This window comes from Dasypus novemcinctus, chromosome 10 (genome assembly GCF_030445035.2).
Source record: "Dasypus novemcinctus isolate mDasNov1 chromosome 10, mDasNov1.1.hap2, whole genome shotgun sequence".
Lineage (NCBI taxonomy): Eukaryota > Metazoa > Chordata > Mammalia > Cingulata > Dasypodidae > Dasypus > Dasypus novemcinctus.
In genome coordinates, this window is record NC_080682.1 from 2,915,596 (window position 1) to 2,943,418 (window position 27,823).

The 27,823-nt window shown below is 58.3% G+C and overlaps 1 protein-coding gene across 1 annotated transcript in view; it reads right to left on the bottom strand.

Moving 5' to 3' along the window:
* CARS1 (cysteinyl-tRNA synthetase 1) overlaps window positions 1–27,823 on the bottom strand; it is a 59,167-nt gene that overhangs the window by 28,455 nt on the left and 2,889 nt on the right. Inside the window, exons 2-9 of the mRNA XM_004460350.3 lie at window positions 14,554–14,645; window positions 13,427–13,515; window positions 12,821–12,917; window positions 10,555–10,653; window positions 9,574–9,723; window positions 3,687–3,827; window positions 3,407–3,495; window positions 1,163–1,284 (exon numbers count right to left, since the gene is read on the bottom strand). Of these exons, the coding sequence (XP_004460407.1) occupies window positions 1,163–1,284; window positions 3,407–3,495; window positions 3,687–3,827; window positions 9,574–9,723; window positions 10,555–10,653; window positions 12,821–12,917; window positions 13,427–13,515; window positions 14,554–14,645 (879 nt within the window). The remainder of the gene's footprint in view (window positions 1–1,162; window positions 1,285–3,406; window positions 3,496–3,686; window positions 3,828–9,573; window positions 9,724–10,554; window positions 10,654–12,820; window positions 12,918–13,426; window positions 13,516–14,553; window positions 14,646–27,823) is intronic.

Here is a 27,823-nt window from a genome sequence, read left to right on the forward strand (position 1 = left end):
GGGGAAGATTCTGGAGGACTGTGGCCTGCTCGGTGGAGAAGGCCTGGCTGCTCTGAAGAGCCTGCTGGGTGAAGGTGACTCTGCTGAGGGCTTCCCTAGACGGGAGCGATGCCTGGAAGGAGGGCGGGAACGGGGCAGAACCGACTCCTGGGGTCGGGTGGAGGCAGAACGTGGCCGTGACGAGCTGCGACACAGCGGAGGAGACTTCCGAACCGAATGTGGAAGACGCGGCCTGGCTTTCCTCGCAGCTCAGGGCAACGCGAGAGAGAAAAGGGTGAGCTGACAGCTCAACTCCTGGGCACAGAGAAACCAGAGGCTGGTGGTGTGGGAATCCCAGATTCTGCAAAGCGAGACCCAGAGAGGGTGCTGTGCTCACGAGTGGCTGGGGACCAGCACGTGCTGCCGTCCCACGTCCGTCACATGCACACGGGTCGCCGGCCCCTGGGGCTCGGTCCTCCGACACAGCGAGTACCTGTTGGAAACTGAGGCACAGTGGTCTCACAAGGAGAGACATGCTGTTTCCGTGGCTGTGCTTGTACCTAAGGAATGCGGTATTTAAGAGTTCCTGGCAAAAAGGATGAAGCTGTTAAAGGCTGAAAGAAAAGATGAGCACAGACCTTCTGTAGTACATAGAACACTTAGACTTTGTACCTTAAGGTTTTTTGAGCTCCTTAGTAATGCAGTAGTTAACTGCGTGTTGCTGCTTGTTGTCACCTAGACTGGAGCACATAGAGAGCCCCTTGTAAATAATACAGTTGTCTGAGGAGTCTCTACTCGCAGACCCCATGATGCCAGATTGCTCGTTCTTTCTTTTACTTTCTCTTTATTTCAGTCTCCTTTTTCTCTTTCTTTCATTCCCGATACCCTTCAGGTCCAAATCTCCAACATCTGGTGTCCATTTATAATAAGCACCGACCACGGAGCCGGTCCCAGGGCCATTCTGCCCCAAACCTACTCACTTTTTGCTCTTAAAAAAATAACACATTTCATCCTCTCAGTATTAAAAGACCCTAAAATTCCTTGCGGTGCAGCAAGCACTGAGCCCAGTGAGCCCAGTGAGCCGAGGTGACCCGCCGGGCCCGCCCCACGCGACGGAAGGCGCAGACAGCTCCGGGGTGGCAGCGGAGGCTGCCTGCAGCTCCCTCCCCCGACCAGCTCATACCTTCTCCTTCCTGAAGCGCCTTCTGGTCCCCGACGGCTTCGGGCACCAGCTTCGCGTACGTGTGCTTCTCGCTGGAAGCAAACTTCACCGTGTCAAAATAGACAGACCCGTTTGACACGTAGCTGGAACACAAAGAAGAGGTTGGGGGTACGCTCTCACGGGTCAGAGGAGTCCAGAACCTTCCCAGGAAAGCCCTGCGCTGGGAGGGTGCTGAGTTGGTGGCCGGCCCCAGCCTCCGGTCCCGCTCGCCACGACTTCACTGGGTCTGGCCACTGGGCGGCTCTGATGCGGCCATTCCAACTGCGTCCTCCCGGGTGGACTGGGTGGGAGCACAGTCAGGTGACCGCACGGCAGAGCAGCGCTGCACTGCCCTCCACGAAAGGCCCTTGGTGCTCTCTGCTGCTCCTGGTTCTGCCCACTGCCACGGCCCAGCCACGGCCCAGCCTCAGCCCAGCCACGGCCCAGCCTCGGCCCAGCCACGGCCCAGCCACGGCCCAGCCTCGGCCCAGCCTTGGCCCAGCCTCAATCCAGCCACAGCCCAGCCTCGGCCCAGCCACGGCCCAGCCACGGCCCAGCCTCAATCCAGCCACAGCCCAGCCACGGCCCAGCCACGGCCCAGCCTCAATCCAGCCACGGCCCAGCCTCGGCCCAGCCTCAATCCAGCCACAGCCCAGCCACGGCCCAGCCTCAGCCCAGCCTCAATCCAGCCACGGCCCAGCCTCGGCCCAGCCTCAATCCAGCCACAGCCCAGCCACGGCCCAGCCTCAATCCAGCCTCAATCCAGCCACGGCCCAGCCTCAATCCAGCCACGGCCCAGCCTCAATCCAGCCACGGCCCAGCCTCAATCCAGCCTCGGCCCAGCCACGGCCCAGCCTCAATCCAGCCACGGCCCAGCCTCAGTCCAGCCACGGCCCAGCCTCGGCCCAGCCTCCAGGGAGCTCTGTGGATTGTCCCTGCCCAGAACCGCCTGCCTGTGCACTGCCTTGGTGGAAGGAGGAGCTGACGTTTCTTAGCCCAGGCTGCTCCTCTCAGGCTGGGGGGATCCTGCTGCCTCCTCGTCCCCACATAGAGGGGCTGGGGCTGTTGCTGACCCCGCCCCCCCAGAAAGTGACCCGGCAGGGGCATGGCCACCCCCCCCCAGCTCCTCTGAGTGACCCGGCTGGGGAGTGGCCACTGCTCACCATTCCTCTAAGTGATCCCAGCTGGGGTGTGGCCATCGCCCCCCGTTCCTTAGAGAGTGACCCCAGTTGTGGCATGGCCACTGCCCCACAGCTCCTGAGTGACCTGGCTAGGGAGTGGCCCCCATCCACAATTCCTCTAAGTGACCCCTGCCGGGGCCTGGCCACCACCACGATTCCTCTAGGTGACCCCAGTTGGGGTGTGGCTGTCATCCCCCATCCCCTGTTCCTTAGAGAGTGACCCACTTGGGGCATAGCCACCCCCCCCGCCCCCCGCTACTCTGAGTGACCCGGCTGGGGTGTGGCCGCCCCCCCCACGAGAAGCAGAGGCTGGAGCCAGCCAGCTCTGGGCCTTCGGGCCCCGGCGCACGCTCTGGCCCCCGGGTACCGGCTCACTGCAGAAACCCTAACTGCAGAGGCTCCGGGGGCCGCGCAGGTGGCATGAGAGCGGGGAACCCAGGGCCGGGGCGGTGGGGGGTGGAGTCACCCCAGAAAGCCCAGCGGAAGGAAACCACCCCTGGGGAACGGCCGAGGGCGGGCACCGTCAGGTCCTCGGGGGGGCTCTGCGCCCCAAGCCTGGGGGCCAGCGGCGTCTGCGTCCACCCACCCCGCTCCTCTGGGGCCCCGTGGCTGGAGGCCTGCACCCGGAGCTTCCTAGCGGACTCTGGGCGGTGGTCTTCACTGGGCTCCACCAGAGGAGCCGGTGCCCCGACAGAGCTGGCCCCGCCTCTCGCTGCAGGGCTTTGGGGGGTTGGGGCTGAGTCCTGGGGGCCCCGGGACAGGCCTGGGTGTAACCAGCCACCCGGCTCCTCGTCCTTCCCGCCTCGAGCACGGAGCCCGCGTCCGCGCAGTCGGGCACATCCTGCTGCAGTGGTGGCTGATGAGAACAAGTCACCAGGCGGGCTGTGTGACTCACAGGGTGACCCGCATGAAGGCAGCGCAGAGTGCTCAGCGGCGCCGAGGGGACGCCTGCCGCGAGGTGGACGTGGGGGGGCCAGGGCGCGGCTGGGGTTCCCGAGCCCCAAGCCCTCCTGCCTGCCCACTGCCCCGCACCGCCCGTGCTCACCCGTAACCGTTGTCCACGATCTTCTGGACAAAGGCCACGATCTCTGGCACGTACTCGCTGACCCGGGTCAGGACATCTGGCGGCAGGACCTGTGGTGTGGGAGGGAGACCGCTGTCCCCTCCCGGAGCCTCCAGCCCCAGAGGAACCTGCCCCAGAGGCTGCCACTGCCCGCCGTCCGGGGCCCGCCGAGGCCCTGGGCTCGCTCCCGTTCAACCACCCGGTTGGGTCCACCTGAGATGGGCGACTGCGCGGGGACGTGGCCACTGCTGGCCGCACTTACATTCAGAGCTGCCATGTCTTTGTGGAATTCCTCTTCCCAGAACTTGGGCAGTTTGGAGAAAATGGAGTTATCAGTCACCTCACTGCCAAGCCTGGAATCCAGCCATTCGGAGAGCACGTCCTTTGCCTCTTCCAGCAACACCTACAGAGGGAAAGGGAGGTCTATACCCGCACTCCTGGCAGGACGTGATGTATCTAGCACAGCTGGACCTGGCGTGACCGATGCCCCGAATTCAGACACGTGCGCCACGAAGCAGCGTCATCTCGGAGGACAAGGCTTCCGTGGTGGCAGCTCAACGCCAAGACAAACCTCAGAGTCCAGAAAGGGAAACAGGAGAGCGACGCCAGAGAGGCAGGCCCGAGAGGGCCGTGGGCGCCAGGGGCCCCGGGGGCTCGGGGAGGAGGTGGAGCAGTGGCCAGGCTCCCAGGCGCTAGGGGAAGGGTGGCGCCGAGGGCAGGAGGGACACACCTGGTGCGATGAAGGGGCAGCAGCGGGCACACATGGGCGCCCCTGGGGCACCGCTCCAGGGGGAGGCCCATCACGCGTGCCGGCCCGGGAGGGGGCACCCCCGCCCACGTGACAGGCCCAGCTGACGTCAGGTGCCGCAGGGGCAGCGCACGTCCCCGACATGAGGCTGGCGGGACCTGGCGGTTTCCGGCTAGTTAACGGGGAGCAGCAGGCAGGAACGTAGGGTCAGCGAAGGCGGCCGGCCCCCAGGAGAGGGAAGGGGAGGCCGAGGCCAGCGAGGAGGCAGGGTGGCCACGGAGGAAGGCAGCTGCTGCAGGGCCGTGGGAGGGGGGACGAGACCCCGGCCGGGAGGGTGCCGGTGAGGCCGACACCAAAGGGTGGCCACAGCTCAGGCCACGCGGCAGGCTTGCCGGTGGCAGGGACATCTCCACAGAGCCCCCCCAGCTGGGCACCCCTGGGAGGCAATGGCCATGAGTGCCGGAAAGGCCCAGGGGCCTCTGTGCTTCCAGCCTCAGGACGCCACAGGTCACCCGAGACAGACCCTGGTCGAGGCCCCGGGGAACAAGCAGCCACGGTGGGGCTCAGCAGAACCTTCCGCAGCTTCCGGCGCCAGAAGCTTCAGAGCCACCGGAAGAAATAATGAGGTGTGGCGAGCTTAAAGAGCTTCAGGAATTAGGGAATCATGAAGACGACAAGCAAGAAGCAGCTTCCAAAATGGCCCCGGCAGGTTTGAAGAGAGAAACAAACAGAACTTCCATAAATGGAATGTATTACCCAGTGCAATGGAATTACCCAGTGCATACTTCCTATAAAAGAAGGGCTCCCCTGCTCTGGGTGTAAGGGGGATGCCTGGGAAAAAGGGCGTCCTCCCCTTAATGGACAGGGAGGGGCACAGCAAGTCCACCTTATCTTGGTGGTACAGGGCATGTGCCACTCGTTCTGGAATTCTCATTGTCTAACCTAGACAATCAGGTGCTATAAACAGGGAATTAAGCAAAATGCTGGCTGCTATAGAGCTCTGAATTGTCTTAATGTTTTTCTATTATTAAACTACAGGTTGTAGATTTCTTAGTTCTCACAGAACTTCTTTCATTTTAAACTGACTTGTGTAACAAGGGGAAAAAGAGCTTAAGTAGAATGTTTTGTACTATTGCCTGACCCTCTTCTGTGGCGGGTATTGCATTTGATTGTTTGGGATATTCTGTTTTTAAAAATGTAGCACTTGACTTTTTTTGCAAAGGAAAAAAAAAAATATTATTCCAGTGGGGAAAAAATAGAAGGGCAGTTTGATGGGAAGCTGATGTAGCTCGGTGGTTGAGCGCTGGCTTCCCACATACGAGGTCCCAGGTTCAATCCCCAGCCTTGGTACCTCCAAAAAAAAAAAAGAAGAAAGAAAGCAGAAGGGCAGCCCGCAGGGCAGCGGCAGGTAACGACATCCTGGCATCTCCCAGGTGCTAAGGGGCGGGGCTGCAACCACGGCTGTACCAGCAATACCCACTTCAAAGGCAAGGGTCGGGGGAGCAGATGTGGTTTAGGCCGCTGAGCGCCTGCTTCCCACATGGGAGGTCCTGGGTTTGGTTCCCGGGGCCTCCAAAAAACAAAAAAACAAACACCAAGCAAACCAACGGAAAAACCAACTCAGGGAGCCGATGCGGCTCAGGACTGAGCGCCAGCTTCCCACAGGAGGTCCTGGGTTCAATTCCCAGCTGGTCCCTAAAAAAACAAAAACCAAAAGAGCCCCAGGGTGACACGGAAAGGCGTGAGTGGGAGCGGCTGAGGTAGGAGATTCTGTCAGGTACCTGTTTCCACAAATGAAAAAAGAGAGACTGAAGAGACAATGACAGTTAAGTGCAATGCACGATCCTGGACTGAATCTAATAATGGAGAAGAAAAACGGCCGGAAGGTCGTTATTGGGACAACTGAAATAAATGGAACGTGGACTGTAGGCTTCAGATCAATGTCAAAGTTCTCGAAGCTGGCAACTGCGCTTGGTAGGGTTACATTTGTGGGCGTTTCCCAGGAAATGTACATGGAAGTGCTAAGGGTTCCCGGAGCACGATGTGTGCAAGCTTCTCTCAAATGCCTAGAAAGCAGATAAATACAAAGACAGATGCCACTACAGATGGCTGGATGGCTGGACAGAATGATGTAACAAATGGGGCAAAACGTTAAAAGCTGATAAACCTAGGTATGGGAGGTTGACGTTCTCTCCACAGATTTTGTGTTATCTTTGTAACCATCTTGTAAATTCAGAATTACTTCAAACTAAAAAGTTACAATGAATAAAACAAGGATGAAATAACTCCATTTCTAGATGTACAAACACTGAACACTTCCCACCTGTTTCCAGAACGCGCCTTCTGGGAGGAATGGCCACAGGCCCTGCTGAGCATAGACCACCAGGCCCCTCCCGGGAATGCGGCTTCCGGGCCTGGAAGTGGCCCCACCCCGAGCAGTCAGGACGCCAGCCTCTGGGAAGGTTTGGGCAACTTCAGAGCAGCGACATCCAAGGGTCACTCAGAGCGCCGCCTGAAGCCCACAGCAGGGGCCCCTGGGAGCTCGCTGGAGGCGCAGGTTCTCAGGCCTGGCCCCAGACTCCTGCCTGGGGGGGCAGCAAGCTGCACTTTAACAAGCCCAGTGATGATAAAGAAGCACCCACGTGAAGGACACAACTTCAGGTGGGTGTTTTCTAAGGGAAACGAAGAGAAACAAACAAAAAGGTCCTGGAAAGGAAAGATGGCACCGTACGATGGAATGGTGAGCAAAAGGGGAAATCTGTGGCTAGAGCTAAACAAATGAAAAGAACATAGAGACATAACTTGTATAGTTTTAAAAAACGACAGACTTAAAACACTGGGCACAGCAGATGACAACCAGGGGTGCCGCTGGAGTCGCCATGTTCTAAACGTCCTCGGAGCCCTGGGAAAGGAGCTCAGGGACATTTAACTGAGGTCATGAAATAAAATACACACCGGGCGGTTTTCAGGGCAGCCACTAAAAGAACAGAAAGAGAAACGTCTAGACTAGTAGAGGCGAGAACAAGAATTAACGAGGAAGAAAAACCTAAGCAGGAAAGAAGAGCGAGATATAGGAGATAAAGCCGGATGGTGGGGCAGCGTGGGACGGAGGTAAAGGGCCGGACTGGCCAATGAAGGACAGGGGTTGTGAGAATGGATTTCAGAATCGTATCCCAGGCCTGTGCTGACAAGAGAAACCCCTAAAACACGGGGGCGCCAGGAGGAGAGAAGGATAAGGGTGAGGCCCGGGCACCTGGTTTCCTTGGGAAGGGGCGGGCCGAAGGCGGTGCTCGCAGGTTCCAGGCCCGGTCAGTCGTGGGGCCGGAGGGGTGGGGGCTCAAGGAATTCCCAGGGACGGAGAGTACAATACGACCAAGGGTTCAGCTCACCAGGAAGAGAGAAACAAGGGACACTTGAATCTCCTAATCAAAAAGCCTCAAAATTTACAAAAACAGTGATAGAACAGAGAGAAACCGACAAATCCACTATCAGGAAAGATACAAGTGTCAGAGCTAAAAAAAAAAATTGAAAGCGGGCAAAAATGACGGAAACAGAACAGAAAATCAAGAGGACCCACAGGGCCCCGAGCTGGGCCTGGGAAACGACCCTGCGCAGGTGCAACTCCACCTCGACCCCCGCGGCCGTCTCGCGTGGAGCTTGCCGAGGTGCGGCTTCAGAGGCACCTGGAGAACCGGCCGGGCCCCTGACCACACCAGACGGAGGGGCTGACCGCTGTGATGTGCCCGCGGTGGCAGCTGGACCACCAGGCGGTCTGGGCCGGAGACGCCACTGCGGAGTGCTGGGGGGTCCCGCGCGCGCCCCCGTTCACGTGGGTGCCCCCATTCACACGCGCTCCCCAGAGGCCTGACGACTTAAACACGAACCACGAAGCCTGGAGACCTTCACAGGGAAATCCAGGAGGGCGGCTCTAGGTGTCTGGGCAGCAAAAGTGTTGCATAGAAAAGGAAAAATAAGGAAGAATTTGCATGAAAACACAGAGCGGGGAGCAGATGTAGCTCAGCGGCTGAGCGCCTGCTGCCCCCGTACCAGGTCCTGGGTTCGATCCCTGCACCTCCTTAACAAACAAACCCCTCAAAACAAAGACCCTCTGTTCATCAAAGAAAGTGGAAAGAATGGCCGCAAATTGGGAGAAAGGATTTACAACATATTTAAGCACCGAAGGGTCCGTACCTGGAACACATAAAACGCTAAGGAACCAACAAGGAAAAGAGGAACCCGCCAGAGGGAGGGGGGTGGGGGCAGGAGCACCGGCCACAGGGAAGGAAACGCCTCGGCCTCTCGGTGCACGGAAGTGCAAATTCAAACCTCAGAAATGACCGCCTCACCCTCCACCCAGGGCAGGAAGGCGCTGCGGGCCTGTATGCAAATTCACAGGACCCCCAAGGCTGGCAGACGACTCCCTGCTCGACCACGGGGGGCACGAGCAGGCATCAACCCACCACGGCAGGTCCCCCGGCAGGTGCGCCGCCCGGAGCCGAGGCGCCCTGGCTGAGCCGGACCCGGAGCTGCTGGGTGGTCCGCGCCACGTGCTCATGCTGAACGCCCGCTTTACCCCGGAGTCAGGGGTCTGGGGGCTGCCAGGCAGTGGGTTCCTGGGCCACAGGCTCCGTGGGCTGCCTGGGCATGAGCCCTCCCGTGGGAGTGTGGGCACGGGCTGCGCCACTGGGATCAATCCTGGTGTGAGCTCAAGTCCCCACAGGGCCCCAGGGCCCCTAGAGCCCCCGGCCGTGGGGGGATCGTGGGACCCCGCAGCACCTCCTCACGGGCCGAGGAGGAGAGCGGGTAAAGGGGGGCCTGGGGCATCTCAGATGCGGCGTGAGGGTCGGTGATCAGGGCGTGGCCTGGCCTGCGGCACAGCCCGGAGTGCCGAGAGACACGCGATTTATAAGCGAGACGCTCCAGACGGGCTTTTATCCGTAGGGATAAAAACCAAAAGGCAACGCAAGGGACGGTAACCCCGAGCTGGGGCTCCGGGCGCTGGCAGGGGGCGTGGGGGGTGCCCCTGCAGCCCTGCGGCTTTCCAAGGCTCCTCCCATCCAGCGGGTTCCGGAGCAGCCGCCGCGATTCAGAGGCTGAGCAGCAGGGGGCGCTGGCGTGGCGCAGACCGGCCACCCTGCCGGCCGGGGGAGGCGGGCACCCCAGGTGGAGGCCACCTGGGCCACTGTGACCCCTTTCCCAGAAGCCAAGGCCTGGCAGGGCATTTCTCCGGGCGCCTGTGGGCCCCCAGCTCCTGGGGACGCTGCCCACGCACCTGTGAGAAGCGGGGTCCTGCTAGGGGCGTCCTGCGGGTGCGGCCGGGGGCGGGGCTGCCGGGCCGCAGAGTGACTGGGCGCGCTGGCCTCTCGGGAGCGGGAGCGGGGGCGGGCGGGGGGGGGCGCACCTGGACGCGGGCCTCGAGCTCTTCTCCAGCGGCTCCGGCCCGCACGGCGTCCTCCAGCGGGTCCCTGGCCAGCGTCACCGCCTGCTGGAGCCTCTGCAGCATCTGCTTCTTATCTGGGTCTGTGGTCTCGCTCAGTTTTGCTGAGAAGGGCTATAGTGAGAGAGGCCAGACCCGTTAGCCTCGCTCCGCCACACCCACGGCCCCAGGGTCTTTCCACGGGGCTAAGGGACCCGTTTTCCCCGCCGCCCCGTGGCCCCGTAAGGAAGATGGCGCTTTCCGCTGCCTCTGCGGTAGAAGGCCCTGCCCGGGGCTGCCTGCACCTCGTGGGTGGCTTTGGGCAGGTGCTCACGCCCTCTGTGCCAAAGCTGCTCCCCTGGAGACTGTGCCAAAGCTGCTCCCACATAGGTGTGTGGAGGCGCAGGACGTGGGGGCTGCTGTGAGGTTCAGAGCCGGCGGCGAGCTCCAACCTCCGCCCTGGTTTCCTCCAGGGAGAAGCTGCCCTACGCACCCCGGTCCCCGTTAAGACAAGACAGTGGCGGAGGCGAATCACGCTCCGTCAGGCTTGTACAAACACAGCTATAATACTGGTGACTGAAAACGCTCAATTTTTTAGGAGAGAACTCATTTCTTCAAATAATCCTGAAATGTTACAATATTGCCATTTTGAGAAACTTGGCATAACTTGTGCACCTCGGTCAAAAGCAAGCGCTTGACCTGGCGGTGCCCTGGCGTGGCGGGAGAGTGTCACCGGGGCGGGCACGCTTGCATGCACAGGCCGCGGGGACGTGCTCTGCTGCTTCCTGTCGGCAGCAGGATGGTGGCCGACCCCCTCTCCACCCACCCCCACAGGCATCTCTCCTGGGGACGGTAGTGACCCCCGACGGGACGGGTTTAGTTCCGCGGGCCTTGCAGAAACCCGTGGGCTCTCGGGACGGGGACGGGTGCACGATCGGGCGGCTAGAGCGGCACAGAGGGCATCACCTGCAGGGCGGCGCGCACGTCCTCCAGGAGCTGCGCTGCCTGCGGCCGCTTCTCCCGATACTGCTCGAACAAATGGTTCTGCCGGGCCCTCTTGATGATCTGCAAGAAAACAAGGGGGTAAACACGCCACCCCACAGCTGCAAGCACTCGGCCCCATCGAGCCACACTCGAGGGCCACGCCTCAGGACACTGAGAACGGATTTTAAAGTTTTTACTGGGCTCACATGAGCAACATAAGGGTTCAGCGGTGTTGAGGATGTTACAATGTTGCGCTACCGTCGCCACCACCCAAACTTTCCCACCACCCCGACCAGAAGCTCCGCACCCCTCAGGCAGTAACTCCCCGCTCCCCTGGTAACCTGCCACCCGCTCTGTACGAATCGGCATAGTCCGGTTGGCTCGTGTGTATGGGATGGTGCGGCATGTGTCTGGCTTCTCTCACTCACCGTGACGTCTTCGGGCTCACCCGTTGCTGCATGGATCACAACTCCAGGGCTTTCTAGACCGAATGTAAACATCCCACATGGCGAGACCGCGCCTGGCTCCTCCAGTCGGCCGCTGATGCCACGTGGGCTGTGTCCACTTTTGGCTACTGGGGGGAACGCCGCTGGGGACGTCGGTGTGCACGGGTCTGCTTGAGCCCCTGTGCCGAGTTCTTCCGGGTCATGTGGAAATCCCCCACGGAACTTCCTGAGGCACTGCGCACCGTTTCCCACAGCGACGGTGCCAGTTTATGTTTCCCCCAACAATGAACAAATATTGCTCCTATCTCTTCACACCCTCACCCACACTTGCTATTTTCTGTTGTTTTTTTTTTTAGGTAAGAGCCATCTTTGCAGCTGAGAGGTAGACTCTCTTGGTTTTTTTTTAAATGTTTGTTTTTTTAAGATTTATTTATTTATTTGTCTCCCCTCCCCCCAATTGTCTGCTCTCTGTGTCCATTCGCTGTGTGTTCTTCTGCGTCCACTTGCACTGTCAGGCGGCACTGGGAAACTGCGTCTCTTTTTGTTGCGTCATCTTGCTGTCTCAGCTCTCCGTGTGTACAGCCCCACTCCCGGGCAGGCTGCACTTTTTCCACACTGGGCGGCTCTCCTTATGGGGCACACTCCTTGCACATGGGGCTCCCCTATGCAGGGGACACCCCTGTATGACACGGCACTCCTTGCATGCATCAGCACTGCGCATGGGCCAGCTCACCACACGGGTCAGGAGGCCCTGGGTTTGAACCTTGGACCTCCCATGTGGCAGGCGGACGCTCTGTCCATTGAGCCACATCCGCTTCCTTCTTGGTGGTTTCGATGTGCATCTCCCTGACGGCTAATGACGTTGAGCATTTTTTCATGTGCTTATTATTGGCCATCTGCATATCTCCTCAGAGAAAGAACGTCAATTCAAGTCCTTGGCCCATTTTTAAAATGAGTTGTCTTTTCTGTTTTATTTGTAGGAGTTCTTTATATATTCTAGGTATTACCTTTATCATATTTATGGTTCCACTAGGGGTATCTGAATTTGATATTTCTTCTTTTTCTTTTCTTTTTATTATTATTTTTTTAAAGGTTTATTTTATTTCTCTCCCCTTTCTCCTGTTGTCTGCTCTGTGTTCATTCACTGTGTGTTCTTCTGTGTCCACTTGCATTATCTGGTGACACTGGGGAACCGAGTCTCTTTTTTACTGCGTCACCTTGCTGCGCCAGCTCTCCATGTGTGCGGCGCCACTCCTGGGCAGGCTGCACTTTTTGCACGCAGGGCACTCTCCTTGCGGGGCGCACTCCTGGCACGTGGGGCTCCCCTACGCTTGGGTGTCCCTGCATGGCACTCCTTGCACACAGCAGCACTGAGCGTGGGCCAGCTCACCACACGGGTCAGGAGGCCCTGGGGATCAAACCCTGGACCCTCCATACGGTAGATGGACGCTCTATCTACCACGGCCACGTCCACTTCCCTTAATTTGATATTTCTGATGCTTACCGAAAGAGGTCCATGCCCAGCTTCCTGTGCCCTTACAAAATTACCCACTAAGCAGGTCTTCCCTCCGTCTAGTGCCTAGTGACTTTTAATCAACTTAGTCTCTGAAAATGCAGATTTCTCATGACATCTAAATAGTGGCATAAATGATAGTGTCGTTTGCATAAGCTGTACCAGTTCACCAAGGGAACTCAAAGGGAGGCTGCCGGGTCATGAGCTGAGCCAGCTGATCCTGCATTACTTATTACCCAGAAGCCACCCACACCTCCACGGTGTCCCACGCACGAGGACGCCCCCGTACCTTATCGTCGACGTCTGTGACATTCATGCAGTAGAAGACGTCCAGGTGGAAGTAATCCCTCAACACTCTTCTCAGGATGTCGAAGGAGATGTAGGACCTGGGACAAGGAGAAGCCGGCGTTCCCCAGCGGCGGGCGGCTGCCCCCGGCCCTGCCTGCGCCGGGGGTCCCGGAGCCCCAGCCCCTGTGCTCCCACCGAGCGGGGGGAACGGCGGAGCATTTCAGCACAGGAAAAGACTGCTGGACGCACTCCAGGAAACCCATCACGGGGCAGGGGAGAGCTTTCTCTCTGGTAATCAGGATTTTCTCATTCTCTACGGTGGATTACTTATGCAGTGAAAAATTACTTTAAAATGAGAGGAAAACAGTCAGGGCTGACTTTCCTTTCAGGGCTCAGGCCATCCTAGGGGATCAAAAGTCTCTTCAGCCCCAAGGTCCTCGGCCCCAGCCTGCCACTGCCCACCCGGCCTGAACTGGCCCTGCCACCACCACCAGGCCTGGCCCGGCCCCGCCTCCTGCCCACCGGGCCTGGCCCCACTGTCGTCCACCCAGCCCCACCCCTGCCCTCAATGGCCGGTCCGAGCCCCGAGCCCGACCCTGGACGTTACCTAGCATGTCCCATATGAGACGCGTCATACACGGTCGGCCCACAGCAGTACCACGTCACCTTCTTCCCATTTTGAGGGACAAACACGTCCTTTGTTAGAAACGAGGAATGAGGGTCAGCAGGGCAAGGTCTGCACGCAGACCACCGAGGAGAGCAGCGGACGCCCCGCGGGGTGTGGGGCTGACTCAGCATTCAAAAGGGACGTCCTGCTATCAGAGGCCAGCCCAGGCCGATGGGCAGCCTCTGCTGGAGGAGGGCCCGGGGCTGCAGCCTCTTCCGCCTGTGGCCTTCCCATGCACGGGGTGGGGGGGAGGCATCCACACCTGCTGAACCACAGCAGCCGCCACTGACCACGCACCCAGCCGCCACTGACCACGACCCCAGCCGCCACTGACCACGCACCCCAGCCGCCACTGACCACGACCCCAGCCGCCACTGACCACGACCCCAGCCGCCACTGACCACGCACCCAGCCGCCACTGACCACGCACCCAGCCGCCACTGACCACGCACCCACACGGACAAGGCCAGGGGAGGTGCTGCCATCAGAGCCTCGGGCAGAGGACGAGGGCCTGGCTTGGCACTGGGACCCCTGAGCTGAAGCTCACGTCTGCTGCTGCGGCTCCAGCACACACACGGGATGTCCAGCGGCCACAGGCCTCGGAACGACGGGCAGAAACCCTCCTCGGGAGGCCTCGTCGACTACTTCCATAAAGGGAGAAGGTGACCGCCCCAGGTGACACCTGTGTGCTGAGCACACCGGGGACTAAAACCCACCAGCCCTGGGCACAAGCAGCAGGCGAGGCCCGTTCCGCGAGTGGCCTGGCCAGGCTCGTCCTGGGACACCTGGGCGAGGCCGAGTCCACTCTCCAAGCCTGCGGCGCCCGGCACAGCTCCGTGAGGCAGGGGCTGGCGCCTGGGCTGGCCCCCGGGCCTGCTCGGGGGCGCCGCTGATGGGTGGGCTGGCACGGGGGACTGCTGAGCCCTCCCGAGGCCAGCCCTGCCCTGGGTGCCCAGGCAACACCGCCTAGGCAGGACGCTCCAGCTGTGCCTCTCTGAGCGCACGTGGGCGCCACGGGCTGCCCCCGGCACGCCAGGCGCAGAACGGGGGCGCGCTGCGGGCTTTACCTTGCTGCGGGTGAGGCTGTTGTAGAGGCGCAGCTTGCAGGGCTCGGTCCCTGCCGGGGGAGACCACCGGGGCTGTGCGCGCTGGCCGCGACCTGGGGGGGCGGAGAGAGCAGACATGAGGGTGGCCTGAGTGGCGGCTTTGCTTGGAAGGGGCAAATGTTATTTTCCGTGAAATCTCGTACGAATCTCTGCCGAGGCGAAGCACACCTGACTTCCGGCCGGCCCTGCGCTCGCGCCATGCGGGCAGCGAGTTCCAGCACCAGCCGGGGGCGCCGTTGTGCCCTGGGAGCCTGCGTGGCTTTCCTGCCCCCACTGGGTCCCGTGGCTGCAACCCACACTGCGCGTGGGCGAGCCGGGTGGAGGGCCAGCACGCGGGCAGTCACGGCGCACCCTGACCCTGCGTGGCCCAGCGGTGTTGCTGCCCCTCTAGGGCTGTCAGCCTGCCCCCGACAAGTGTGGCCCCGTCCCCTGCTCCCCAAGGACCCCTCACCCGGGCAGGTGGAGCAACATACGGGGTGACGCCAGCTGCCGCCTGGCCCCAGTGCGGCGGGCGCCGCGGGCCCAGGCAGAGACAGCGCGTGGCGCGAGGCCACGGGCACCGGGCCCGCCTCCGGCCGCAGCCCCGGCTCCTTACAGGCTCCCCGGCCACCCCGCGGCTGGAGCTCCACGACATCCTTCCCACCTTCCGGAAGCAGCCTGCACCCCTTGTCCCCCAGCCCCCCCGCCTGCTTGCACCTGCTCGCACCTGCTCACACCCGCGCTCACCAGTGGCCTCCCTCCGCCAGCCCGAGGTGCCAGGTGCGGCCCTGGAGAAGCACATGGACCCGAGGCCCCTGCAGGCCCCAGGACGCCAGCGAGACCCCACAGGGCAGGGGCGGAGGCGTCATCACTGTGGCAACCTCGCCTCCCGCCATGCGGCCCGTGCACCTGGGGGCCTTCTGGGCACCCCTAAAGCCCTGCTCCACCCCCCAGGGGCATTCCTCAGCGTCAATCCCCTGGGCACCTCGCCGCAGCGCTGTCCTTTGACCATGCCCCACTGCGCACACCTGCCTGCTCGGCCGTCCCTCCACACACACCTGTGGGCCCAGAACCGCACCCAGCCGTGTCCCCACCTGGCGCAGAGCAGGCGCCCTGGCCGAGCGCTGGGGCTGGCAGAGCCTCCACCTCCCGGCTCAAATGTGCTCGTCCGCCACGCCGGAGGGCACGGGCCTCACCCGTGGTCATGGAGCATTCCCAGGCGCAGCCATCCGCGGGGCTCCCCGCTTTCCCCCAGGTCGCACGAGCTGGCGGAGGACACGCGAGGGCCGGCTGGCGGGAGGGGGAGGGCCCAGTGTGGAGCGTGTGTGCCCACGTGGGGCTGGGAGGGGGCGGGCGGGCAGGAGCGCGCCCCCCGCCAGGGAAGTCCCAGCACACCCGCAGGTGCTCAGGCGTCTACTGGCATGGAAACCCCCGGAGCCAGCCGCTTACAAAGATCGCGTGTGAGCGCGTGTTCCTAACTAGAGGGCTGTGGGTTAGTTACAGGGAAGTCTGCCCAAAACGCGGGCCTTCCACGCCCCTTCCAGCACCCCGCATCTGACGCGGCTCGCCCGCTACAGTGAGGACGCGCCGGAAGCCGAGAGCCACAAGCTCGGCCTCTCGGGCTCTCTCCTCCCTCTCCTTCCGCCGCCCTTGTCAAATGTGAACTGGAGCCTCTTGCCCGTTGGGCCGGCACCACTTTCCCATGGCCCTGGGCGGCGTGGCCACGCAAACGCACGCCAGGCACGGCATGGCCTTCACTGAGGACGCGGAAGACACGGATGCAAAGGCAGAAGAAGAGCTCAACACGGAGCAGGGTCGTCGGTGCCAACCCGAAGGCAGGAGGTTATGGACACAAGAAGAAAAGGCAGACCACGCACGAAAATAAACGCAGATGGCCTGAGGGACGCGTCGCCCAGGCTCAGAGTCCCCGGGCCAGGGCACCTCTGCACAGGCCTGCTGAGCAAGGCAGAGCAGAGGCTCATGGGTGGGAACGGTGCAGCCAGGTTGCAAGAGCTGCTGGGCGGCCAGAACCAGGGTCTGTGGCAGTTGCCGGAGCAGGAACAGGGTCTCCCTTCGGTAAAGGCTGCCGTGCACAAAGCGATTCCGATGTGCAAAACTGCCACCAAAAAGAGCGTGGATGTCCCAATTGATCGGGAGGCCTCCCTGCTGAGGCTACAGCTGGGGACGTGGAGACGTACCGTGGAGATGGTGAAATAGAGGTTTCCAATGCCGTAGAAAGCCAGCTGCCCCTCCCAGCCCTGCAGGGGATGCCAGGAGCACAAAGCCAACAGCAAGGTCTTGGCCAGAGGCTTGGGAGGTGGACCTCATCCTACTGCTAGGACAGGAGGGCTCTGACATCCCAAGAACTGAGATGACCCACGTGACCTCCTCTCTGCTTCTGAGCTCACCACTGGAGCCCCTTCTGCAGCTGACGCCCTCGGCCTACTCGCTAGCAGGGGGAGAAAGTTTCACTGAAAACGACCTGGAGCCTGCCTCGAGCTCACTTAGCAGCAATGCATCTCTCAGCGGGGTCCGCAGCGTGAGGGGATCGGACGGCGCTTGCATGAGCTTCCCCGAGTCTTCGGCTCTTGCAATCTTGCCTGGAGAGTGACGTCCAGTGTTCTCTGACCTCAGGTCTAAAACTCATGTGAGGCAAGCGTTCCTTCCCGCTGTAGTAGCCTCACTGTGACCTGTTTGGGCCTAGACGTTTTCCTTACCTGTAAATTTGGTTTAAAATCTAAGCCATGAAAATGCTTTGCTTATTAAAACAAAATGTTTACGTGAGGGGAAAAAGCAGCGAGGCCTCTTGCACCAAAGAGTTAGCCAAGTTGTGAATTCGAAGGAAAAGTTCTTGAAGGAAATTAACAGTGCAACTCCAATGAACACGAGAATGGTAAGAAGGCAAACAGCCTTATTGTTGGTATGGAGAAAGTTTCAGGGGTCTGGATGGAGGATCAAACCAGCCGCAACATTCCCACAAGTCAAAGCCTCATCCAGAGCAAGGCCCTGGCTCCAATTCTGTGAAGGCCGGGGGAGGCGAGGAAGCTGCCCGAGAAAAGTGCGAAGTGAGCAGAGGCTGGTTCACGAGGTTAAGGAAAGACGCCGTCTCCACAACATAAAGGTGCAGCCGCCAGTGCTGACGGAGAAGCTGCAGCCGGTGCTCCAGAAGATCCAGTAAGATCACGGTGGAGGTGGCGACGCTCAAGAGCAGATTTTCAGTGTAGCCGCAACAGCCTTCTATTGGAAGAAGCTGCCATCTAGGACCTTCAAAGCTGCAGAGAAGTCAAGGCCTGGCTTCAAAGCTCCAAAGGACAGGCTGGCCCTCGTGCTCGGGGCTAGGGCGGCTGTGACTTGAAGCTGAAGCCAAGGCCCATTCCATTCTGAAAGTCCCAGGCCCTTAAGAAGGAGGCGAAACCCCCCTGGCCTGTGCTCTCTCAGCGGAGCTACAAAGCCTCGACGGCAGCGCACCTGCTCACACCATGGGCGTCTGAATACTACAAGCCTGCTCCCGAGACCCACTGCTCAAAGAGTCCTTGAAAACGATGACTGCTCATTGGCAAGACACCTCGTCACCCAAGAGCTCGGCTGCAGACAAATGAGATGGAGGCCGAAATGACGACAAAGGATTTAGAATTTACATCAAGTTACATCAAGTTAGTCGATAAAGCAGAGGCAGGATTTGAGAGGACTGACTCCGACTTTTTTTTCTAGGGCTGGAGGCTCCGCCACAGGGTCAAATGGTCAGCATCGCAGAGAGCCCTCAGGGGGCGGGACAGGGCGCACCCCCAGGACACCGGGCTCTCCAGCTCCCAAGGCTGCGCCTGCACACGGCTGGGGGCGGTTACACAGACGCACGCTTGCCAATCGGGGAACTGGGAGACGTCCCGGGAGAGGCCTTCAGCCAATGCCTTGGGCCAAGGCAGCTGCTCACTGCCCGCTCGCAGGCTAATTGGCCGGAACGTTTTAGCCTAACATGACCGTGGGACAATCCCAGCCAGCGTCCCATGGGGCTTCACACACACGTCCAAAGACAGTTGTGGCCACACCGCTACGGTTTGTTTATTATTATTATATTTTAAAGATTTATTTTATTTCTCTCCCCTCCCCCCCACCCCAGTTGTCTGTTTTGTGTCTATTTGCTGCGTCTTCTTTGTCCGCTTCTGATGTTGTCAGAAATCTGTTTCTTTTTTGTTGCCTCATCTCTCCGTGTGTGCGGCACCATTCCTGGGCAGGCTGCACTTTCCTTCGCGCTGGGCGGCTCTCCTTACGGGGCACAATCCTTGCGTGTGGGGTTCCCCTACGCGGGGGACACCCCTGCATGGCACGGCACTCCTTGCACGCATCAGCACTGCACATGGGCCAGCTCCACACGGGTCAAGGAGGCCCGGGGTTTGCACCTTGGACCACCCATGTGGTAGACGGACGCCCTAACCACTGGGCCACGTCCGCTTCCCTATTTTTGTTCTGCCTGAATCAATGAATACGCACCCATTCACGCAACGGACACACGCCAAGCCCCGTGTGCGAGCAGCGCTGCTCTGGAAGTGAGGATCCCGCGGGGGTACAGAGTCCCTGGCCGGACAAAACCTGCTGTCCACAGCTACAGAGCAGCCACCGCGCGGGCAGGAGATGCGCCTCCCCAACGAGGCTGGAGGAGGCAGGGAGACTCACAGGCACGTGCCCGCCAGGCCTCCGCTGTCCCACGGTGTGCCCAAGGCAAAGGGCGGAGAGACATGGTGCGGTGCTGGCAGGGGCAGCCCACAGGGCCGGGCAGCCCTGAAGGTTTACTAAGGACACGGCCTCCACGTCCCACAAACCCTCGGCCCTCATGGGTTTCCTTGGCAAGGCTGGCACCCCGAAGTTATGGCACGGGGGGTGGCTGGGGGCGGGTGCCCATGGTGTGGGTGGGGGGAGCCCCAAAGGAGGGGCAGTCTGCGCTGAGACCAGAACCCCGAGGCCTGAGAGGGAGCGAGCTGGAGAGACAGAGCAGGCGGGCCCGTCAGAACCGTGGGGGAGGGGCGGAAGGAACTAGAAGGAACTAGAAGGCGTGAGAGCAGCGGCTGAGGGCCATGGGAAGGGGCCTGGCGATGCTTGAAGGAACAAGATGCCCGGCGGGGCACGGCCGAGTGGGTGCAGGACCGTGGGGACAGGGGCGATGGCGACTGAGACTGGGGTCAGCAGAGGGGACCGAGACGCGGGTGACAGCGGGATCCGCTGCCAGCACCACCTGGGCTGACGGGATGACAGCAGGCGGGGGACAGAGGAGCCCAAAGGTGGGGACGGCTGGGAGGGGTCAGAGGGCAGGCGCGGGGCTGGACGTTGGTGGCAGGGGCGGGACGTGCGCCCCGGGCAGGGCCGGACGGCGGTGGCAGGGGCTGTACGGATAGAGCAGCATCCTCAGCAGAGCGTGGTCTCCGCTCGGGTCCTAGGGCTCTCCTCGGGGTGGCTAAGTCACGGCGCGGGGAGGGGGTCGTCCTCCCCATTCCTGGGGTGGGGCCTGGTGGCCTCAGGGGGAGCCACAGTCCGTGAGCCCTGCCCGGCCCCGTCCAGACGCCCCGGTCGGTCTGCGAGGCCTTAGGAGGCGCTGGAGGGAGTGGGGTCCCCTCTCTTCCCAGGGAGACACCACCACATCCGCCCCGCGCGCCTTCCGGTGAAGCAGCTAGTAAAATCGGGAATCAGGAGACGGATCTGGAACCTGGCAGAGAGTCCACGTGGACATCAGTGACCCCAAGATGCTGCCATTCAGAAGAAGACGTCCTCCAGAAGCCAGGAAAAGCCCCGGACATTCCCCAAGGACGTTATCATTGGGCCCTCCTGGGAGAAAAATGGGAGAAATAAGCAATCAAGACAGCAAACAGGGAAGTGGATTTGGCTCAACTGATAGAGCGTCCGTCTATCACATGGGAGGTCCACTGTTCAAACCCAGGGCCTCCTTGACCCGTGTGGAGCTGGCCCATGCGCAGTGCTGATGCGCGCAAGGAGTGCTGTGCCATGCAGGGGTGTCCCCCGCGTAGGGGAGCCCCACGCACAAGGACTGCACCCTGTAAGGAGAGCTGCCTCAGGCAAAAAAAGTGCTGCCTGCTCAAGAGTAGTGCCACACACACAGAGAGCTGACACAGCAAGATGACCCAACAAAAAGAGACACAGATTCCTGGGGCCGCTGACAAGAATACAAGCAGACACAGAAGAACACACAGCGAATGGACACAGAGAGCAGACAAGGGGGGGGGGGGTGGAACAGGGAAGGGGAGAGAAATAAAAAATAAATCTTAAAAAAAAACAGCAAACAGCTGGAACCCCTCCCCTGCCATTAGCAAAGGGGTGAAAATTAAATGTTCAAAAAGTAGGTGCAAGGCCTGAATGAGCTACCGCTCTCACCTCTGGACCATCCCTGCCCTCTGCGCACCGCTCTCGCCGTTTTTCCTCTGCCCTATGGCCACGCAAGTAGACCTGGGGATTTATAACTTATAATGGGGAATTGAAGCCCTGTAAATCAGCCTGCTTTATTACTTTCCAGCCCCATCCTCTCTACCTGGGACCCCTGCTCTGTTATTTTCTCCCATTTCTCATCCCTCCCTGCCTGAATAAATTACTGGCCTAACTCACCCGATGAGCTCTTGAAATTCATTTCTGCAGCATAGTCAAGAACCTAAATAAAATCTGGTAAGAACAGACAGATGGGCAAAACAAATAATTACATTATGAAATAGCAAAGGGTTAATACCTGAAATTCCTGACACTAGCTAGCGCGGTCTCCCCTGTTTGTGGTTACGCTCAACTCAACCTCACCCTTGTGTATGCTTACTGAACTAGTCAGCCGAAGGCGTGCTGGTCAAGTACCAGAGCTCTGTTGGCTTTTATAAAGGGCATTTATTTGGCATAGAAGCTTACAGTCACAAGGCCCTAAAGCTTGAGTCCAACTCAAGGTTACTTCCTTACCAAACTATGTTCCCACATGTTGAAGCAAGATGGCGGGCGACGTCTGCAAGGGCCCAGCTTCTTCTGACCTCAGCGTAGGCTGCACAGGGCTCATTTCTCTCTGGGCTCAGCTGCGCTGGTCTCTTCGCAAGGTCAGCTGTAAACTCTCAGGCAAATGGCCCATCGCTCTTCTTGGAGCCTCTCCCGTGTCCATGGTGCGCTCTCCCTCCTTGTATCTTCTCTGTGTATCTCCTGTGTTCTTCTTGAGCATCTGTTTATGTAGCCTCACCAAGGGGGTGGGGACTCAACCTCGCACGTCCTAGTGACATAGTCAAATCAAAGCCCTAATCTTCATGATCAGTTAAATATAAAATCTTTGAATTTAATACAATCAGAGGGTATCAAACCCAGAGGAACAGACCAGTTTACAAACATTATCAGTACCTCTTTTTGGAATTTATAATCTCAAGCTGCCGCACTTACCTCTGTGACGGTGACTCTAGATTGGCCTTACCGTGTCTATGGATTAGGCTCCCCTCACTGCTGGGATGGGGGCCACTCCACCCACCTGTTCAATTCCCAAGTGAAAGGCCTGTGACTGACCTTTGCTCTGCAGACCCCATCCCAAGGCCTCGTGACTGACCCCCGTTTGCTCCCCCAGCCCCGTGCAGCCCCTTAGTGCTTATTAATGAAGGAACCTATGTCCAGCTCCACCCCTATTCTTCACTAGCACCCCGATGTTATAAAATATTACGATTTCTGCAGCTGAGGGAGGCAGTTTTAGGCCTTTGCTTGTGCAACCAAATAAACCCTTTCTCTCTTGGAAACCCAGTGTCTCAGGAATTAGCTTTAAAGATACATTGGGCAAAAAGAACCCACTTTTGCTTGGCATCAGTCTGGCAACCCTGGTGAGACTAGGGACAAAGAGATCCCCGAAGGGTCCACAGGCCCGGGGTTCTGAGGCCCCAGCACGAGAGCAAGCACGGTACTCGAGGTTCCCGCGGCCATCAGAGCCTCCTGGGCTACAAGCACGACCATCAGGCTTCTCCAACCCCGCTGGAGTGCCAGACCTAGGGGCACTTCAGAGCTCCAAAGGGAGAAGCGGTTCCTGCCCTGGGAGCAGATGCTGAGCGGACGAGCGGGTCACCGGACGAGCGGACACCGGACAAGCGATCGGGAAGTCGGTCCAGTCAAGCGGGTCCCTTAAACGCCCTCCAGATCGATCCCCTTGCTCTCTGACCCTATTAGACTCAGCTGAGGTGTCTTTAATTAAATTATGCTAAGACTCAGGCTCTGATTGGACCGCTCCCAGCCTCAGCAGCAGTGGGTTTGTTTCTTATTTTTTCCTAAATGACAGTTTTGTGAGAAGATATGGAAGTTCTTTTTAATTTGTATTCTTTTAGATCTTTTCCAAGGTTGAGCCTTTCATGTATAACCAATTTGTGGTATTTCTTTTGTGAATTACCTTTTCAGATTACTCCCCCGTCCTTTGCTTTTTCCCCTTGGAGTATGTATTAGCCAAAGGGGTGCTGATGCTAAATACCAGAAATTGGTTGGTTTTTATGAAGGGTATTTATCTGGGGTAGGAGCTTACAGATACCAGGCTATAAAGCATAAGTTACTTCCCTTCCCAAAGTCTATTTCCACGTGTTGGAGCAAGATGGCTGCCGACGTCTGCGAGGGCTCAGGCTTCCTGGGTTCCTCCCTTCCAGGGTCTTGCTTCTCTCTGGGTTCAGGGTTCCTCTCTTCCTGGGGCTTCAGCTTAAGGCTTCAGCATCAAACTCCAACATTAAAGGCCCTCCAACTGTGTCCTTTGCCACGTCTTTTAACCCTCCAACTCTCTCCTTTGCCATACCCTAATGACATGGCCCAATCAAGGCCCTAATCATAACTCAATCATGCTCAGGTACAGACCAGATTACAAACTTAATCCAATATCTATTTTTGGAATTCATAACCATATCAAACTGCTACAGAGTATTTGTCCTTAAGGGTTTTTAAATGATCTTTTTAATAGGAAGTTAATTCTGTTAACAAAAGTTTATTTCAATAAAATCGAAAAGCAGCTGCCTTATGTTGCAGACTTAAGGATATTGTCTTTTTTATTCCTTCTTTTAGTTTACCTAAAGCAGTAAAAAGAATTAATGCATTGAAACTTCAGGTGAAATGTGCTCATATAGAAGCCAAGTTCCACGAAGAAGTTCATGACTTGGAAAGAAGGTACGCAGCACTATACCAGCCTGTCTTTCACAAGGTTGGGAGGTCTAGTAGTAAATTACTATATATTGTGATTTTTTTTTTTTTAGAGAATCATTTCATGTTTTTTAAAACCCTAAAACTTAGAATCTTAAAATGGCAATATTAAGAGTCTGGTTTTTAGAGTCTTTTCATGGAAGTTACCTACAGACTCATTATCTTAACTCTTGAGTGCCCACACAGCTTGTCATTCTAACAAGGTCCCATTTTCCTGCAGAGAACGGAGTTCGTCGTGGGCGCTGTTGAGCCGACAGATGCCGCGCGTTGATGCAGGACTGCGGCGACGTGTGAGGGCTCCGCCTTCCTTCTTTGAAGGCTTCGTGCTCCCAGCTTCTTCCGATCTCAGCTGTGGGCTGGCAGGGGGCTCATCTCTCTTCCGGGGCTCGTTCCTCTCCGGGCTCAGCTGCTCTGCTCTCTCCACAGGGCCAGCTGCAGACCATCAGGCTCATCTCTCTTCTGTGCATCTACTTCCGTGTGAGCGTCTGTTTTATCAGCCCACCAAGGGGGCTGAGACTCCGTGCTGAGTCGCATTCTAATGATGGTTGAACTGAAGCCCTGATCTTGATTTAATAAAAAGTGAAAACGCTGAATTTAATACAATCAAAGGGGCATTGTGCCCACAGGAACAGACCAGTTTACAAACATAATCAATATCTCCTTTTGGAATTCCTAAATAACAAACTGCCCCACACCCCTGTGGCTGACTATTACACCTTGAGCCTGTCTGCTGGATATACTCTTTTTTTTTTGAGGTACTGGGGCCAGAGATTGAACCCAGAACCTCATACGTGGGAAGCTGGCGTTCAACCCCTGAGCCATATCAGCGCCCCTGAGTTAGTTTTTTCATTTGTTTGCTTGTTGTTTGTTTCTTTTATTTTGCTTTTAGGAGGCACTGGGGACCAAACCCAGGACCTCCCATGTGGGAAGCAGGTGCTCGACCGCTTGAGCCCCATCCACTCCCTGGATGTGCTTTTTAAAAAATTCCCCCCCTTGTGGCTTTTTTGAGTGCTGTCTGCTGTGTCCATTTGCTGTGCATTCTTCTGTGTCTGTATTTATTTTTATTTATTTCCCCCCACCCCTTGCGGCTTGTTTTTGCTGTCTGCTCTGTGTCCATTCACTGCATGCTCTTCTGCAATTTTTTTTTTTTTTTTTTTTTTTCTCGTCTCCCTTTCGTTGCGTCACCTTGCTGATTCGGCTCTCCGTGGCACTTGCTGACCAGGCGGCACTCTGCAGCATGCGGGCGAGCCTGCCTTCACAAGGAGGCCCCGGGACGTGAACCCAGGGCCTCCCATATGGTAGACGGGACCCCAGCTGATTGAGCCACAGCCGCTTCCCCCTGGGTATACTCTTGAACCTTAGCTCTGTAAATTAAGTGCACTCCTGAAAAGTAACCCAGAATACAGGAAGTGTTGAGTGTCTGTTAAACGGTGTGTGCTACTCAGGTATAGTAAATGTCCAGTGTCTATCTAAACTGCTAAATTAGTGTTTCACTGCATTTATACTGCTCAAGAATTCCAAACTGGGGACTGGTTATTGAAATTCATTACAATGGGAAATTCTAATTTTACTAGCAATCCTAAATGTAGCCCTTTAGGTTGTATTTGTAAAATCTGGAAATTCTTAGCCATGAGCCTCTGAAAAAGCAGGAAATAGTTTTTTTCCTATAACAACGTTTGGTCTCACTATAACTTAGAATCGGGAAGAAAGTGGCCAGAGGATGGTTCCACAGGCAGGAACTCTGCCTCTGCCTTTGGCCAGGTTGGCGCTGGGCTGGAAAGACGTCCACTCCTCCAGGAAACGCCTCTGGAACGGACGAAGAGGCTGGGCACATGCTCCCCCCACGCCCCCGCCAGCCTCACACGGATGGGAGAGGTGGCCCACCCTTTAGAGGACCCAGAGAGAACTCAAAACTGACTTACTCCAACCTGTGACTGGGATAACACAAGACAAAGGAAAAACAGTAATGAAGAAGCAGAGGAGGGGATGGATTAGAAATAGAGGAAAAAATGCTGGCCCCAGGGTGTGCTGGAGAGAAGTGAGCAGCTCTGTACACAATCTCGAATGGAAGCCAAGAAGCTGAGGTCTGGGCCAAGTCAGAGCAGCAAGAGGTCCCTGCAGCTGTAAACTGACCAAGGGTAAGTGACGCAAAACAGGAGAACGTCCCTCCACTTCCCTAGGTAGACTCTATACTGCCATCTATACACTAATATAGACCCAGAAAGCCGAAAATCCCAGACTTCCAAATATAACCTTTATGGTCCAACGTTCTCCAGAAAAAAGAGGGAAGCTACAGAAACTTGACGGGGGCTAGAAGCACCCATCTCCAGCTTAGTGGACACTGCCTGTGGAGCTCATTACGATAGGGACCCGCGGAAAGGAAACCCGCCCTTCTGAAGGCGAACCACCCGCCTCGAGCTCTAGTAAGCCGGAAACAGTCAGAACAAGGCCCCCTCGAGAAGGCAAGACCCCGGGCCCAAGCTCCACCCCTCCAGGAAGGGAGAAACGTTTAAACTAAGCACCTACCAATGTGCATATCTCAAAGAAGGACCCTGGAAAAGGCACTGCCCCAAACTTCCGGGAAAACCCCAAGAACAGCTGGGTGGGAAGTAGGGGAAGGGGCTTTACTACCGAATTACAACCCAATACCTGCAGCTGCCTAAACGCACCTTCCCTGCTAAAGACCTGCTAGCCAAATAATGCCCAGGCACATTGTTCTACAGTTTTTATATATACAACAGGGTTTCCAAGAACGAGCTTGCGTATCACAGGCAACGCTGATCCCAGAGGGAATCTTAAAAGCCGTAAAAGCAGAGATGTGGGACGACGGAAAACTGGGGACAATCACACTGAAAGAGTGGGGATCAGGAGTCAGAAAACTCTGAAATCCGGGTGGCCCAGGAACAGGCTTTAAAGCCCCATCGGGAGGAAAGAACCCGCAAGTGGACAAAACGTGCTCCCCACACTGAAACACGCTCTTCAGGGCAGAGGGGCGTCAGGGGGCTCCCCTGGAAGGGGCTCCCCCGGGGTGGGGGGATTTTATTTCCAGCCAGGGTGTGCTGCCTCCTTGCTCACACCTTCTAGACAAGCACAGGCTGGTTTTACGATGAGGACCCCCCAAGGGCTTTAAAGCGACATGGGCGCGATCCGGGCACAGAGGGCGCTGCCAGGCAAACGCGCCCGGGGCCGGCGAGCCGCGCCCTCCCAGCAGGTGGCCCTGGACGCGGCCCCGCCGGCCACGCCGCTGCCCTCTGCTACCTCCACCAACGCCTCGTAAAGCTGCTGAGCACTGAGCCAAACTGCCCTTGTGAAGTGCTGCAAAGACGCCTGGGCTCGGCCTGGGTCTGCCCTTCCTACAACCTCAGTTCTCGGCCGAGTCCCCCAGGCCACCTCTCCTCTCAGGGGCGGACCCTCCGGAGCGGCTGGACCCTCGGGAGGCAGTGCGGCCCCGGCCAGGGCAGGCTCTTCCTAGGCCGAGGGGCCCGGGCTCCCAGGGCCAGCGGCAGGAAGGAGTTTGGTCATTATGGCGGCTGCCTTCAGGTATGTCCTGAGGAAGCCAGCACAGGTCAGCTTTCAAGTGGCCATGGGCGTGGCCACAGCAGGACCACGCCCAGAGGCCCACCTGCCAGAAGCACCTGCTCTGCCCCCAGGTGAGGGGAACGCCAAGAGCAGGGCAGCCCGGCTCACCACCCCAAGGTGGGGGCATCCTAACCGCGGGCCTGGACGGTCCCCGGCCTGGAAGCTGGCGTCTCTAGGAAACGTTCGCTGCCATCACCCAAAGGCAGGTGACAGGTGGTCGCCCAGCAGAGGTGCCGGGCCCAGCCGTGTATGATGAGCCGCCGCCAGGTGGACACACAGACCTCGGGATCCCCTCACCCCTGCTCCAGCTCATCCCCACCTGCATCTCACCTGTCCCAGGGTCCCGCCTTACACACCCCTAACAGCCCCCATTTTCCTTCCCACCGTCCCTCCTCCTGAGCTACTCACCCGGGAGCTTGTTAGAAATGCACTTTCCTGGATACTCACCCCCACCTACTGCATGGGAGTCTCTGGGGGCGAGCTGGGAAAGGTGTTCAAACAA